Raw genomic sequence first — 15,330 nt, 5'->3', positions numbered from 1 at the left:
TCCTTCCAGTGTGTTTTCATATATCTATTTATTTATTACCTCAAAATTTCTCTCTCTCTCTCTCTCTCTCTCTCTCTCTCTCTCTCTCTCTCTTTTCTTCTTTTTTCCTAATGATATTATTTTTTTCAATATCTCCTCGATGGTAAATTTTCCATATTCCATTTTCTAATTTTATAATTAAATTCCAAATTTGTGGTAGTTTGAGTTTATGTACTACAATTTTTATCTTATATATTCAACTTCTTCTTGTAGTGGGTCTAAGATCTTCCCTGCATTTTTATTGGTTTCCTTAAAAGCAAAGACCCCAGTGATGGGACAGAGCAGGCATTACTGAACAAGCTAGCTTCTTTTGATGATTATATAAAAGAAAATGTGAGTCTTCTACTTCATTTATTTTTTCAGTGATCTATTTCAGTTTCAATGGTGAGATAAGGCTATCAGTTACTTAATGATAATTGTTGTTGCCTTTAACTTATTTAGCCTCCCATGATTTGAGTAATAATATTGGAAAAATGAAAGTCAGACTTGAGGAATGACATTTTCAAAATCATGTTGTTTAAAATTTACAGGGTTTTAGACCAGATTGAATGTTCCTGAATACCATTTTAACTTGCCTTAAAAATTCTGTTGAATATAATGTATGTATAGTATACTATCTTTTCTTATTAATATAGGTCATATGTATGGTAGTTAGGACTCCTAGCCTTGTATATATATATATCTCTCAATTGTAAGTAGAAAATATATGAATGAAAATAAGGTTTTTCTCCTTTCTCTCTCTCTTTCAACATGGTATCAGAGCCAAGGAAGAAAACCTAATTCTTTCCTGTTTTTCCGTGTCATCAACTCCGGGAAACCTTCCGGTGACCGTGTTTCTTTCCGGTCACCTTTCCCATCTCCCAATACTTTCCGGTCAGTCGGATCGTCGTTAGAAACCACTCACCGCCGGCGAAATTTTCCGGCGAAATTTTCCGGCGAACTTTCCGGCGAACTTTCCGGCGAACTTTCCGGCGACCTATTTTTCCGACACCGACCATACCAGAAGGAGCGCCTGGAGGAGATCTCCACCTTTTGTGAAGACACCAGCACCAAAAGAGGAGCCACGCGCCGTCCACGCACGAACCTTTTCTCCATTGATTGCACCTCTCACAGCCGTGGTTTCACTTTTTTTTCTCTCTCCGCCGAAATCTGAACCCATCTTAGGGCTCTCTTCGATCCAAATACGTGAATATGACCACCAAAAATCAGATCTTTACCTCTGTTATCTCTGGATCTCCTATGATTACCTCAGAGAAATTGGTTGGCAGTGAGAATTATCTCTCCTGGTCTGCTTCTGTTGAACTTTGGTTTATGGGTCAAGGATATGAGGATCACTTGGTTACCCAGGAGGCAGATATCCCTGAGGTTGACCGCGTACAGTGGCGGAAGATAGATGCACAGTTATGTAGTGTATTATGGCAATCGGTTGATCCCCGGATTCTTCTTCATCTTCAGGCCTATAAAACTTGTTTTAAGTTTTGGACTCAGGCCAAAGGATTATACACGAATGATATCCAGCGTCTTTATAAGGTGGCTTCTGCTATTGTCCATCTCAGCCAACAGGACTTGGACCTATCTACTTATATTGGTCAGATTGCCTCTCTTAAGGAGCAGTTCCTGACTGTGATGCCTCTTACTCCTGATGTTGGGGCTCAACAAACACAGCTTGACAAGTTCTTCATGGTTCTTACTCTTATTGGCCTCCGTCCGGATCTTGAGCCTATTCGTGATCAGATTCTTGGCAGTTCATCAGTTCCGTCCTTGGATGATGTGTTTGCTCGCCTCCTGCGTATCTCGTCCACTCAGACTTTGCCATCTGATAGCGCTTCAGATTCTTCTGTGTTAGTTTCTCAAACTACCTCTCGAGGAGGACGCAGTGGTACCCGAGGTAGAGGCCAACGTCCTCAATGCACCTATTGCAATAAACTTGGCCACACTCGCGATCGTTGCTATCAGTTACATGGAAGACCTCCTCGCACTGCCCATATGGCCCAGTCCTCTGATTCTCTGTTGCCTCAGCCTCCGAGCTCCTCCGCATCTCAGACATCTCAGGCTTCTATTGCCTCTGTTGCCCAGCCTGGTAATGCCTCTGCCTGTCTTACCCACACATCTTCTCTTGGACCCTGGATTCTAGATTCTGGAGCATCTGATCACCTATCTGGTAATAAGGATCTTTTCTCCTCTATTACTACTACCTCTGATTTACCTACTGTTACCTTAGCTAATGGTTCTCAAACTGTGGCTAAAGGTATTGGTTTGGCCCTTCCTCTGCCTTCTCTACCTCTCACTTCTGTCCTTTATACTCCTGAATGTCCTTTTAATCTTATTTCCATCAGCAAAATCACTCGTACTCTTAATTGTTCTATTACATTTTCTGATAAATTTGTGACCTTGCAGGACCGGAGTACGGGGAAGACGATTGGCATAGGACGTGAGTCTCAAGGCCTCTATCACCTCACCTCAGATTCATCTCCTGCAGTTTGCATTTCCACTGATGCTCCTCTCCTCATTCACAATCGTCTGGGCCACCCTAGTCTCTCCAAGTTCCAGAAGATGGTTCCTCGTTTTTCCACTTTGTCGTCGCTTCCGTGTGAGTCATGTCAGCTTGGGAAACATACTCGTGTCTCGTTCCCAAAGCGTTTGAATAATCGGGCAAAGTCTCCTTTTGAGCTTGTCCACACTGATGTTTGGGGTCCTTGTCGGGCTGCGTCTACTTTAGGATTTCAGTATTTTGTCACTTTCATTGATGACTATTCTCGATGTACTTGGTTATTTTTAATGAAAAATCGAGCTGAGTTATTCTTAATTTTCCAGAAATTTTATACTGAAATCCAAACCCAGTTCAATATTTCTATTCGTGTGTTACGCAGTGACAATGCCAGGGAATATTTTTCAGCCCAATTTACTTCGTTTATGTCTCATCATGGGATTCTTCATCAGTCTTCTTGTGCTCATTCTCCTCAACAAAATGGGGTAGCTGAACGCAAGAATCGACATCTTGTTGAGACAGCTCGTACTCTCCTCCTCCATAGTCACGTTCCTTTTCGCTTTTGGGGGGACGCTGTTCTTACCGCTTGTTATTTGATTAATCGTATGCCCTCCTCTGTCTTACATGATCAGATTCCTCACTCCCTTCTTTTCCCTGACCAACCACTTTATTTCCTTCCTCCTCGTGTCTTTGGTTGTACTTGCTTTGTTCATATTCTCACTCCTGGACAGGACAAGCTTTCCGCCAAAGCCATGAAGTGCCTCTTCTTGGGATATTCCAGACTTCAGAAGGGTTATCGTTGTTATTCCCTTGAGACTCATCGGTACTTTATCTCCGCTGATGTCACCTTTTTTGAGGACTCACCCTTCTTTTCCACCACTTCTGAGTCTCTTCCTGTTTCTGAAGTCTTGCCCATTCCCATTGTCTCCCCACCTGAAGCTATGCCCCCTCGACCACTTCAGGTTTATCATCGTCGTCCTCGTGTCGTTGCTCCTCTCCCTTTTCCTGAGGCACCTACTGACTCACTTCCTATCCCTTCGGCTTCACCTGCCCCGGCTCTGCCTTCTCCTAATGACTTACCCATTGTTGTTCGGAAAGGTACTCGCTCTACTCGTAATCCTCATCCTATTTACAATTTTTTGAGTTATCATCGATTATCTTCACCCTATTCTGCTTTTGTTTCTGCTATATCCTCTGTTTCTCTTCCCAAGAGCACCCATGAAGCTCTTTCCCATCCAGGCTGGCGACAGGCAATGGTGGATGAAATGGCTGCTCTGCACTCTAATGGCACTTGGGATCTTGTTGTTTTACCCCCTGGTAAATCTACAGTTGGTTGTCGTTGGGTCTATGCAGTTAAGGTTGGTCCTGATGGTCAGGTTGATCGCCTTAAGGCCCGCTTAGTTGCTAAAGGCTATACTCAAGTTTATGGTTCTGATTATGGTGACACATTCTCCCCTGTTGCCAAGATTGCTTCTGTCCGCTTGCTTCTCTCCATGGCTGCTATGTGTTCTTGGCCTCTTTATCAGTTGGATATTAAAAATGCCTTCCTTCATGGTGATCTTGCCGAGGAAGTTTATATGGAGCAACCTCCTGGTTTTGTTGCTCAGGGGGAGTCTGGTTTAGTGTGCAGGTTACGCCGTTCTCTATATGGCTTGAAACAATCTCCTCGAGCATGGTTTAGCCGTTTTAGTTCTGTTGTTCAAGAGTTTGGCATGCTTCGCAGTACAGCAGACCATTCAGTTTTTTATCATCATAACTCCTTGGGGCAGTGTATTTATCTGGTTGTTTATGTGGACGACATCGTCATTACAGGCAGTGATCAGGATGGTATACAGAAACTAAAGCAACATCTTTTTACCCACTTTCAGACCAAAGACTTGGGGAAACTCAATTATTTCTTGGGAATTGAGATAGCTCAATCTAGTTCTGGTGTGGTCCTTTCCCAAAGGAAGTATGCTTTAGACATCCTGGAAGAAACCGGTATGTTAGACTGTAAACCGGTAGACACACCTATGGATCCGAATGTCAAACTTGTACCAGGACAGGGGGAGCCTTTAGGAGACCCCGGGAGATATCGACGACTCGTAGGTAAATTGAACTATCTCACCATTACTCGTCCAGACATTTCTTTTCCTGTGAGTGTTGTTAGTCAATTCCTACAGTCACCATGTGATAGCCATTGGGATGTCGTAATCCGTATTCTTCGATATATCAAAAGTACACCAGGCCAAGGTGTATTGTACGAGAACAGAGGTCATACTCAAGTTATTGGTTACACAGATGCAGATTGGGCTGGCTCACCCACAGATAGACGTTCCACTTCAGGGTACTGTGTTTTTATTGGAGGTAATCTAATATCTTGGAAGAGTAAGAAACAAGATGTAGTGGCCAGATCTAGCGCTGAAGCCGAGTATCGAGCTATGGCTTTGGCAACATGTGAACTCATATGGTTGAGACATCTTCTTCAGGAGTTGCGATTTGGAAAGGATGAACAGATGAAACTCATCTGTGATAACCAGGCCGCATTACATATTGCATCCAATCCAGTCTTTCATGAAAGGACCAAGCATATTGAAGTTAACTGTCATTTCATTAGAGAGAAGATCGCATCAGGATGTGTTGCTACAAGTTTTGTCAATTCAAATGATCAACTAGCAGACATCTTCACTAAATCTCTCAGAGGTCCTAGGATTAAATATATTTGTAACAAGCTTGGTGCATATGACGTATATGCTCCAGCTTGAGGGGGAGTGTTGAATATAATGTATGTATAGTATACTATCTTTCCTTATTAATATAGGTCATATGTATGGTAGTTAGGACTCCTAGCCTTGTATATATATATATCTCTCAATTGTAAGTAGAAAATATATGAATGAAAATAAGGTTTTTCTCCTTTCTCTCTCTCTTTCAACAAATTCGTTAACATGACTTTACCAAATTAAATTTATTGGAATCATATATTTTATTTTTAGTTTGTAGGCAAAGTTTCAATCAGTGTTGTTTGTGGAAATAAGTACGTTTACTTATTCAATGGAGACATTGTACCCAAAGTCACTGCTATTTGTACATATTATTGAAGTCATATATTTCTGCTTTTTTTGGGTCTGAAAATTTGGAGTGGAGTGCATTCTTGTTTACATTTTTTCTTACTGCAGTGGCCTGGAAGGATATGGGAAATAATACGTGGATAATGATGCTCACCTATGTGTGCATATGAGATCCTTGAAATTTTGCTAGTTATTTATTTAATCTATTCTTTTCTAATTAAGAAAAATTAAAGTTGTTCAAGCCCTTGAGGCTTGGCTCATGCGACTAGTGTATGGGGTGGAGATATGCAATGTTCCATGCTCTAGTCCCAGCAGGGACAAAAAATGTTACCTATAACAGAGCTTTGTTCTTGTTTGGTAGCTTGGTAGCACCCCTACTTATTTTTACCTCTTGATGTAGGTACATCTAAGATTATGGTCCAATTCTCAATAAGGTAGGTATGAGTCTAGACTCCTCCAAGCCAACTGTTAGCGCTTTTGGAAAGTACACTAGTGCAAAGTTTGGAAATTCTAGCATTATTGGGTAAAATCTTGAAGACCTATTCAAAAACTTTCGTCTTTGAGTCCCTATACCTCATAAAAAGGACTAGAAAGTCATGTATGGCTATGTGATCTCAAGGATGCAGCCCTCATGGAGATCCTCCTATGCACAGTCCCTACAGAATCCACAATGAGGCGTGTTGGGAAAGCCTTCAGAAGATGCAGTTCACTCTCTTCAACATCCCTTCAGAAAACTCTAGTGTTAATCTCCACCCAGAAAATTCATGGTGCGTGTTGATTCTAGGTAAATCATTCAGATGGCCGCCCTCTTCATGGTGTCAGTTGAATTCCTTTCCTCTCCATTCTTATGCGGGTTGTCTACCCTTTTCAGAAAATCTTGTCCGTGTTCCTCCAAAACCCTCTCAGAAACGTGTATGATACCCCCCTCGAATTCCCAAACTGTGTGCATGTTTTTCTGGTGTGTCTATTCTCCCCTCTAGAATTTCTGGTGCGTGTGCATTTTAAGTGACAAATCCCATCTTTCCAATGGTCGTTCCCCCTTGTATGGCAGCCCACAATTCCATTAATGACATGATCTCTAAAAGAATTCCCCTCATCCGTGAATCCATTCTCCATTCTCCAATAATAGTTTCCCATTTTTCCTTCTTTCTCCCATCTTCCCATCCAAAGTCCCATTTCAGTTCAAATTCTCCTTTTTATATTCCAAAATACATGTAGTTGGGGACTCTCAATTATTCTCAAGGAGTTCAATTTTCCTTAAACTCCCAATATCCATATCTTCCTTACCAAAACATATCCTTAGAATTTCAAACTTCCCAAAAACGCCTTCCAAGGAGAGTCTCACTTTCCTTGGACTCCCATGCCATCTTCATATCTTCCGCACCAAGACAAATCCTCAAAATTTCAAACTCCCCAAAAACGTCTTCCAAGGAGAGTCCCACATTCCTTATCCAATGGTAAGTTTCCTTGCAAAATCATGAAATTTATTAAATTAAATAATTGAATGAATAAATAAATAAGTAAATAAATTAGAAAAAGATAAAACAATAATAAATAAATAAGTTAATTAAAAAATAAGAAAAATAATATAAAAAGAAAGATAACAAATAAAAATAAACAGGTGATTGATAATAATAAAAATAGAAATAAAAATAAATAAATAAATAAAAACTGAGCCACACAAGCCATGTAACCATGCAAGTCATACAAGTCATGCTAAAAATGTCTAATGGGCTAAGTGTGTCTAAGTGGGCCTAAGTGACCTAGATGGGCCTAATGAGTCTTAAGGGGCCTAAGGGTGTCCAAATGAGTCTAAGTAACCTAAATGAGCCTACCTAGGGGTGTCCAAATGGGTCTAAGTAACCTAAATGAGCCTAAGTGAACCTAGATTGGCCTAAGGTGGTATTTAATGGGCTAAATGTGCCTAAGTGACCTAGGTAGGCCTAATGTGTCTTAATGGGCCTAGGTGGTTTAGGACAGTGTCTAAGTGACCTAAAGTGATCAAGACATTGTCTAAGTGACCTAAACATGCCTAAGTGTGCTATCTTAAAAGTGCACTTAAAAGCTATCCTAAAGAGGAAGGAAAAGCCTAAGTCTAAATTAGGGTTGCAAAGAGTTACAATGGGGTTAGATAAATCCCTCAACCAATGTCTCCAGGTGGCTAAAGAAAAGGTAAGTAGTATGAGTAGCAATGGGCCACTAAGGAACTATTGTGGAGCACTAGAAGTGAACTTAGAGACATGTACTAAATGGACAAAATGGAGGGTCTACAATCACATTAGTGATCCCATTTTGAAAATGCCAAATACATTTTTTGAAGGGATGAAAAAGCTCAAAGTTTTAGATCTCACTAATATGAATTATCACTCCCTTCATCACTTCACTGCCTTGCAAATCTTCGAACACTGAGTTTAGATTGGTGCATATTGGGAGAAATTAGAATCTCTTAGCCTTATAGGTTCTAATATTGAAAAGTTGCCCAAATAAATTGGGCAAGTAATCCATCTAAGGTTGTTGGATTTGAGTAATTGTTCCAAACTTCAAGTAATTCCACCAAATATCATATCAAGCTTGTTAGAGTATGAGTATGGAAAATAGCTTTACAGGATGGGAGGTTGAAGGATCCAATGATAAAAAAAACTAATGCTAGCCTTGCTGAACTTAAATATTTGTCTCGCTTGGTCACTTTAGATATAGAAGTACCAGATGCCAAGTTACTGCCAAAAGGCATACTCTTTGAGAACTTGATAAGATTTAAAATACTTACTGGTGATGTCTGGAGTTAGTGTGAAAATTGTGAAACCATAGAATCACTGAAGCTCAATAAGCTCAACACAAGCCTCCATTCCATGGATGGTATTAGTAAATTGTTGAAAAGAGCAAAAGATCTATACTTACATGAACTTAGTGGTGCTAATCATGTTCTTTCCGAATTAGATAGGGAAGGTTTTCCAGCATTAAAGCATTTTCATGTTGAAAGCAGTCCAGAAATTCAATATATCATGCATTCAGTGGAACAAGTTCCAGGAAATCCTGTCTTCTCTGCCTTGGAGTAATTATCTCACAAAGCTGATTAACTTGCAAGAAGTGTGCCATGGACAACTTCCACCAGGGTCCTTTGGTTACTTAAGAATTGTAAAAGTTGATGATTGTGATGGAATTAAATATCTCTTTTCAATATCTTTGGCTCGAAGCCTTCCACAACTCCAAGAAATAGAAATAAAAAGATGCAGGGTTATGGATGAGATGGTTGAACAATATGGCAAAGAATTAAAAGATGGCAATGATGTAGCTGATACAATTTTGTTCCCTTAATTATGATCCTTGACATTACAACATCTACCAAAGCTGCTAAACTTCTGTTCAGAAGTGAAGGCACTGCCTTCCATTTATGTAAGCATGAAAGAATTGAGGTAAACTCAAGTAAAGTCTAAAGGAATTTGTTTGGAGGGTGAACCTGGTACTCACATATTGCTTTCCAGAAAACAGGTATTTTATGCTTAATAGTCCTTTCTATGGCATCTTATTTTCCCTTGTCAATTTAGGTAATGTTATTCTTCAAGCAGAAATTCTCAGGATGTGCTAGTCAAACAATTGGGCCAACAAGCCCCACTTCCACTTCAAGTCCTAAGTGATATAATCTATAACCCTTATTCTTACAGCACTTTACCAGCAAAGATATTGACCCTTGATATGAATGATTGTCTATTGTACTAAATTTCAATCTTTTAATGAAAGGCAAGGAAAATAATGCTTACCTAATAGGTATTTTATAAAATACATAAGATAATACTAGTATTTCAGTCTTTGAAGCTCTTCATCAAAGAGTTGTACCTTCATGAAACACACTTCAATAATATTTGTATGTTTCTCCTTTATATGATCATTCATTGTTAGTATCTTATGCTTCATGCATTATACATGAGGGGCAGCAGGACAATATGGTGCATATGTTATGGATACATACCTCTGGTTTGCTTTGTCTTTAGCTCAAATAGCAATTTGCTTACCATAACAAGTGGCATTCGAAATTATTATAGGGAAAGATGTAGAAAATAATCTCAACTTATTTTTTATTTCCATTGTCCACTTACAAAGTACTTATAAAAAGTTGCTTGGTTCTAGCTCAATTCAATCTTTTTTCATTGATGTTTAATGAGAAAACTATTGTAATCCTCACAGAGCCTATGAGGTTTTTGTTGGTGATTTAGCCACATACCACTAGTTATGGAGAGGCTTGGTGTAAAATTCTCTTGCCAATTTATTCTGGTTTATCAATGCAATGTGAATGGGTTGACCCAACCCATTCAGGGATTAGTATAACACAAAGGCAATGTATGTTGGTCATCCTGACCCAACTCCAACCTAACATATAACTATGTTAGACCTAACATATAATAATGTTATTCTTTTATATTATGTTCCATGGAAATTAATGATATTTTATAAAATTAAGCTGTTATTTTTTTTAATTAAAAAATGCAAATGCCTAAAATTATGAGAAATCAGACCTTATATTTAACATTTTAGCAATTATATACATGCATGACAGGACATTGATTCCACTGAGATCTCAATTATCATTGATACATGTTAAATTATGATTACTGACTAAACATATTTATTGCAGTTCTGTTCTTGTCCTTGCAAGTTTGATATATGCAATTACTGCAATATATTACTGTACTGATCCTGTCTAAAATTTCCATGTTGTAGGAGGTATGGCATGGTCAAATTCCATTTGAGTCCTTCGGTAACCTCCACTCACTACATGTCGAGAATTGTGCATCACTATTGAAATTCTTGCCATCCTTTTTGCTACGCAGCTTACGGAATTTGGAAGTAGTAATTTTAAAAAACTGTGATCTACTAGAAGAAGTATTTGATCTTGAAGGTATAGATGTTAATAATGAATATGTTCGGCTGCTCTCTAAGTTGAAAAAATTAACCTCAATTGGTCTTCCTAAGTTGAGGCATATATGCAACAAGGACCCTAGAGACAACTTGTGCTTCCAAAACCTGAAATGGCTGAATGTGGACAACTGTGGCAGCTTGAGAAACCTTTTCCTTCCTTCTATGGCCTCAGATCCTATGCCACTTGGAGGTGTAGAAGTGATGGCTATAGGCAATATCGTATTTCCTCAATTAACCCACCTTTCACTAGAATTTTTGCCCAACCTAACAAGTGTCTATCCAGGATGTCATTCTCTACAACAGCTTGACCATGGAAACCTAGATGTGCCCTTTGGAGTGCTCTTCAATGAAAATGTCAGTTTGGCTCTTAAAATCCTTTACTTTACCATCTCATGATATTTCTTTTTAACACTCTGTTTAGGGTAAAATGGTTTGAAATTTGCACATGGAACATTTTAAATTCCTTGGAGGTCTTGGTTTTGTTGAGGGTAAGCTTTTTTTGCTTGGGAAGCATCGTGGAACAGAATCTTGACCATTGATCAGCTCAAAAGAAGGGGTTAGAATATGCCGAATAGGTGTTACTTGTGTAAAGAGGAAAAGGAAACCTGTGACCACCTGATCCTATTTTGTAAGAAGGCTACAATGCTGTAGAGCTTGCTTTTCTCTCTATTTGATTTGCAGTGGGTCCTGCACTCCTCAATTAAAAGGAATTTGATTGGTTGGCATGAAACTTTTGTGAGTAAGAGAAGAGAGATGGCTTGGAGGGCTGGCCCCTTTGCTTGATGTGGACCTTATGGAAGGAAAGAAATGAAAGAGTGTTCAATGACATTGAACGGTCTGACCAAGCTTTAAAACATTCTTTTTTGTACGCTTTTATGAATTGGGGTAGGGTGTATTTAGAGGATCATTCTTTGTCCATGATTGTTTTTATAGAGTGGCTTTTTGTCTAGTTAGGAGAAGGGTTTTTCATCTTTCTTTTTGCCTAGCTTCTTGGGCGTTGTTTGTATACTTTGTGTGTACTTTTTTCGCCACTTCTAGGTGTTGCTATTACAACTCTTATTTACCTATCAAAAAAAAAAAAATTGATCATCTCATTCTTGATTTTCTTCTTTAGGTTTGTTGTATCTACAACACACTCCATATCACATTGGCTAGAGAAAATCAAGGTCTTGCTAATTAGCGTAAGGAGTAGAAACATTGCTGGTCAATGTCTTCCCTTGTTGTCTAGTCTCATGTGTCTTGTGACTAGGTTTGTAAATCTGGGAAGCATCACTACCATTGAAATAAGTTTGAGTCATAGCATCCTAAGTATCATCAGTTGTAGGAAGTCAAAGAAAAGGTGAACTAATATCTAAAGTTATTGAATTAAGAAGACATGACATCAACATTGCATTCTCCTCAGCCAAGTATAGACAAATGAATTAGAAAAAATTGGCTGTTTCTTTTGCCTATTCAAGTATCCCAACTTCCCCTTTCCTGCAGCTTCACAAACTAGGACCATGCAGAGTAATTCATACCATCAAGTTTGTTAGAAGTCATCTGTATGTACATTATCATGTTGAACTGTTACAGTAGAAGGAATAAGCAGTGGTGCTCCAGAACCAGAAACTTTTGTCACCAATTCAAACATGGTTCTTTGTGTGAGGGCAGTTGCAAACTCAAACAGCAAGGATAGGAGGCAAGGGGAATAGGTCATCAGTAAAAGCATCAAACTAATAGAGGTGTCTTTGGTACCATGATGATTTAGAGAGAAATTTTTCTGTACATTTACTTCATAGCTTGTGCAATATATATAAGAAAAGAGAAAAACTATATATAAGGCTGAATCTAAAACAAATAATCCCTACGGGAAATTTGGAGAAAAGTCTTTAGAGAAAAGTCATTCTTGGAAATTTGGGGAGGTAGAGGGGGTTGGACCACTAGAGAGGTGAGGGATTCTTACAGGTTAAGTCTTTGGAAAGACATTAGAAAAGGCTGGGATAAGTTCACTCTTAGAACCAACATCCACATTGGTAATGGTACACGCACAAGATTTTGGTGGGATAGTTGGGTTGGGGAGATTAAGTTGAAGGATGTTTACCTAACTATTTTCAAGCTTTCTTCCCACAAGAATGCAACAGTGGCAAATTTATGGGGAAGGGGAAGGGGTGGAGGTGGATGTTGGGAGGTTTCTATCATCTTTATGTCATTCATTTGGAATATATAGATATCATTAATAGAATGGTTAAATGAATTCTGCAGGTAGCATTTCCTAGCTTGGAATTATTAAATGTCTCAGGCCTAGATAATGTGGAAAAGATATGGCACAACCAACTTCTTGAAGATTCATTTTCCCAACTAAAAGAGATTAGGGTAGCATCCTGTGGAAAACTGCTGAATATTTTTCCATCCAGTATGCTGAACAGGTTACAGAGTCTACAGTTTCTGAGAGCGGTGGACTGTAGTTCATTACAAGTGGTTTATGACATGGAGTGGATAAATGTTAAGGAAGCTGTAACAGCCACTGTGTTGAGCAAACTGGTTTTATATTTTCTACCAAGCCTTGAGCATATATGGAATAAGGATCCCTATGGAATTCTCACCTTTCAAAACTTGAGGTTATTAGAAGTTGGTCATTGTCAGAGTCTAAAATACCTTTTTCCAGCCTCTTTAGTTAGAGACCTTGTGCAACTTCAGGACCTGTAGGTATCATCTTGTGGAGTAGAGGAACTTGTTGTGAAGGAAGATGGAGTGGAGACAACTCCTAGGTTTGTATTCCCTATATGACCTCTCTGAGACTGTTGAATCTGCAACAAGTCAAGAGTTTCTACCCTGGGACACATACTTCAGAATGGCCTTTGTTGAAAAAGCTGGAGGTGCGTGAATGTGATAAGAGTGAAGATATTTGCTTACAAAATTCCAACATTCCAAGAAGTACATCTGGAGGGCAATGTTGATATCACAATTCAACAACCACTTGCCTTATTCAAGACAGTATGAATTCCAACATTTCTGGGTTTAATTAGCCTCAAGTTGCATACTTGCCATGTTTCATTAAATTTTCCATTTGGTTCATGTCATGTCAACAATTAGTATACATGTCAAAGGACAGCTTTGCTGTCCACCCTTCTTTCCTTATTTTAGCCCACAATTGTTTCCTTATTTCTCCATTTATTATTCTGTATAGTTAGCATATATTATTTGACAGATTATAGTTTACATGTATAGGGCTAGAATCATGCTGGAATTTATTTGCTTTTATTTACTTTCCATGTAAAGCATCCTTGTAAAGTCTATATATAATATACAAAACTCAAGGCCAAGGTATTCGGTCATTCACACAATATTTTGACATGGTATCAGAGCAAGGTTGCTAATTTTTCTTCCCTCAAATTCTTTTTTGTCTTTTCGGTTTCGAAGGTGCCTCTCGTGTTTTTCGGTCAAGTCTGTGTTGATCCGTGCTGCACCCAACCACAACCATTTTTCTCAGTATTTTTGTGGCTATCGTGGGTCAGTTTTCTTTTGGGATTTTTTTTTGTCAATCCTTTTGTCTCGGGTTCTATTTATTTTCTATGGATTCTGCACCTTTGTGTGTTAAGTTTACAGGCACAAATTATTCTACTTGGGCATTTCAGTTTGAACTTTTTCTCAAGGGAAAAGACCTTTGGGGTCATATTGATGGCACAGATGTTGAAAAACCATCCACTTTTGACAAATCTCAGGATGTTGGGTCTTCTCCTTCATGGGCTATGCTTGATGCACGCATCATGTCTTGGCTTCTTGGTTCAGTGGAGCCTCACATTGTCACCCACTTGTGGCCCCATCGCTCCGCTCAATCTATGTGGGCTTATTGGAAGAAAGTTTATCATCAGGATAACGATGCTCGTCGCTTTCAATTAGAACATGCGATTGCCATGTTTCAACATGGTAGTCTTTCCATCTAGGACTACTACTCGGCATTTCTGACTTTTTGGCATGAATATGCTGATTTGGTTACAGCAGATGTTTCTATTGCCGCTCTCTCAACTATTCAGACTATTCACGCGACTACCCGGCGTGATCAGTTTCTTATGAAACTATGTCCGGAATATGAATCTGTCTGCTCCTCTTTACTGAATAGATCTTCTGTTCCCTCTCTTGATATTTATTTTGGTGAGTTACTTCGCGAAGAGCAACGCCTTAGTACTCAAGCTATTTTGGAGCAATCTCATGGCAGTTCCGGGACGGCAACTGTAGCTTATGCTGCCCAAGGACGCGGACCACCTAAGCATTCTAAAAACTTGCAGTGTTTTTGCTGCAAGGAATATGGGCATATTGCTGCCACTTGCCCTAAGAAGTTTTGTTTTTATTGCAAGAAGAAGGGTCACATTATCAAAGAATGTTGTATTCGCCCCCAGAATCGTCAGGCCCAAGCATTTCAGACTTCAGTTATTGTCCCTCCTGTAGCAACTTCTGCAACACACGACTCTCCTTTAACTGTGTGCTCTGTTCCTACACCTCCTGCACCAGATTACTGCACCTCATAAATGGTGCAACAGATGTTAATTTCAACATTATTAGCAATGGGGTTTCAAGGTAACAATTCTACTAAACTCTGGTACGTGGACTCGGGGGCCTCTAATTACATGACTAATAATCCCACCGCTTTGTGTCATGTTCGGCCCTACACTGGTCAATCTTCCATTCAGACTGTCAATGGCAGCTCTTTGCCCATAGCTGCTATTGGCGATGCCTCTTCTAAGTTCACTGATGTGTTTCTTGCTCCTCAGCTTTCCACGAATCTTATTTCAGTTGGCCAATTAGTTGATAACAATTGTGCTGTCAATTTTTCTGGTAATGGTTGTGTTGTGCAAGACTAGG

The 15,330-nt window shown here is 39.3% G+C and overlaps 1 protein-coding gene across 1 annotated transcript; it reads left to right on the top strand.

Moving 5' to 3' along the window:
* The first annotated feature begins 261 nt into the window (after positions 1-261).
* On the top strand, positions 262-13,660 carry LOC132255043 (disease resistance protein RPS2-like). Its single transcript, XM_059742627.1, has 3 exons — positions 262-372; positions 10,294-10,845; positions 12,733-13,660. The coding sequence occupies exons 2-3, from the start codon at positions 10,654-10,656 to the stop codon at positions 13,174-13,176; spliced, it is 636 nt and encodes a 211-aa protein (XP_059598610.1). The 5' UTR covers positions 262-372; positions 10,294-10,653; the 3' UTR covers positions 13,177-13,660.
* The last annotated feature ends 1,670 nt before the right edge of the window (positions 13,661-15,330 follow it).

Source organism: Vitis vinifera, chromosome 14, assembly GCF_030704535.1.
Source record: "Vitis vinifera cultivar Pinot Noir 40024 chromosome 14, ASM3070453v1".
Lineage (NCBI taxonomy): Eukaryota > Viridiplantae > Streptophyta > Magnoliopsida > Vitales > Vitaceae > Vitis > Vitis vinifera.
This window is presented reverse-complemented; position numbering and strand designations above follow the sequence as displayed.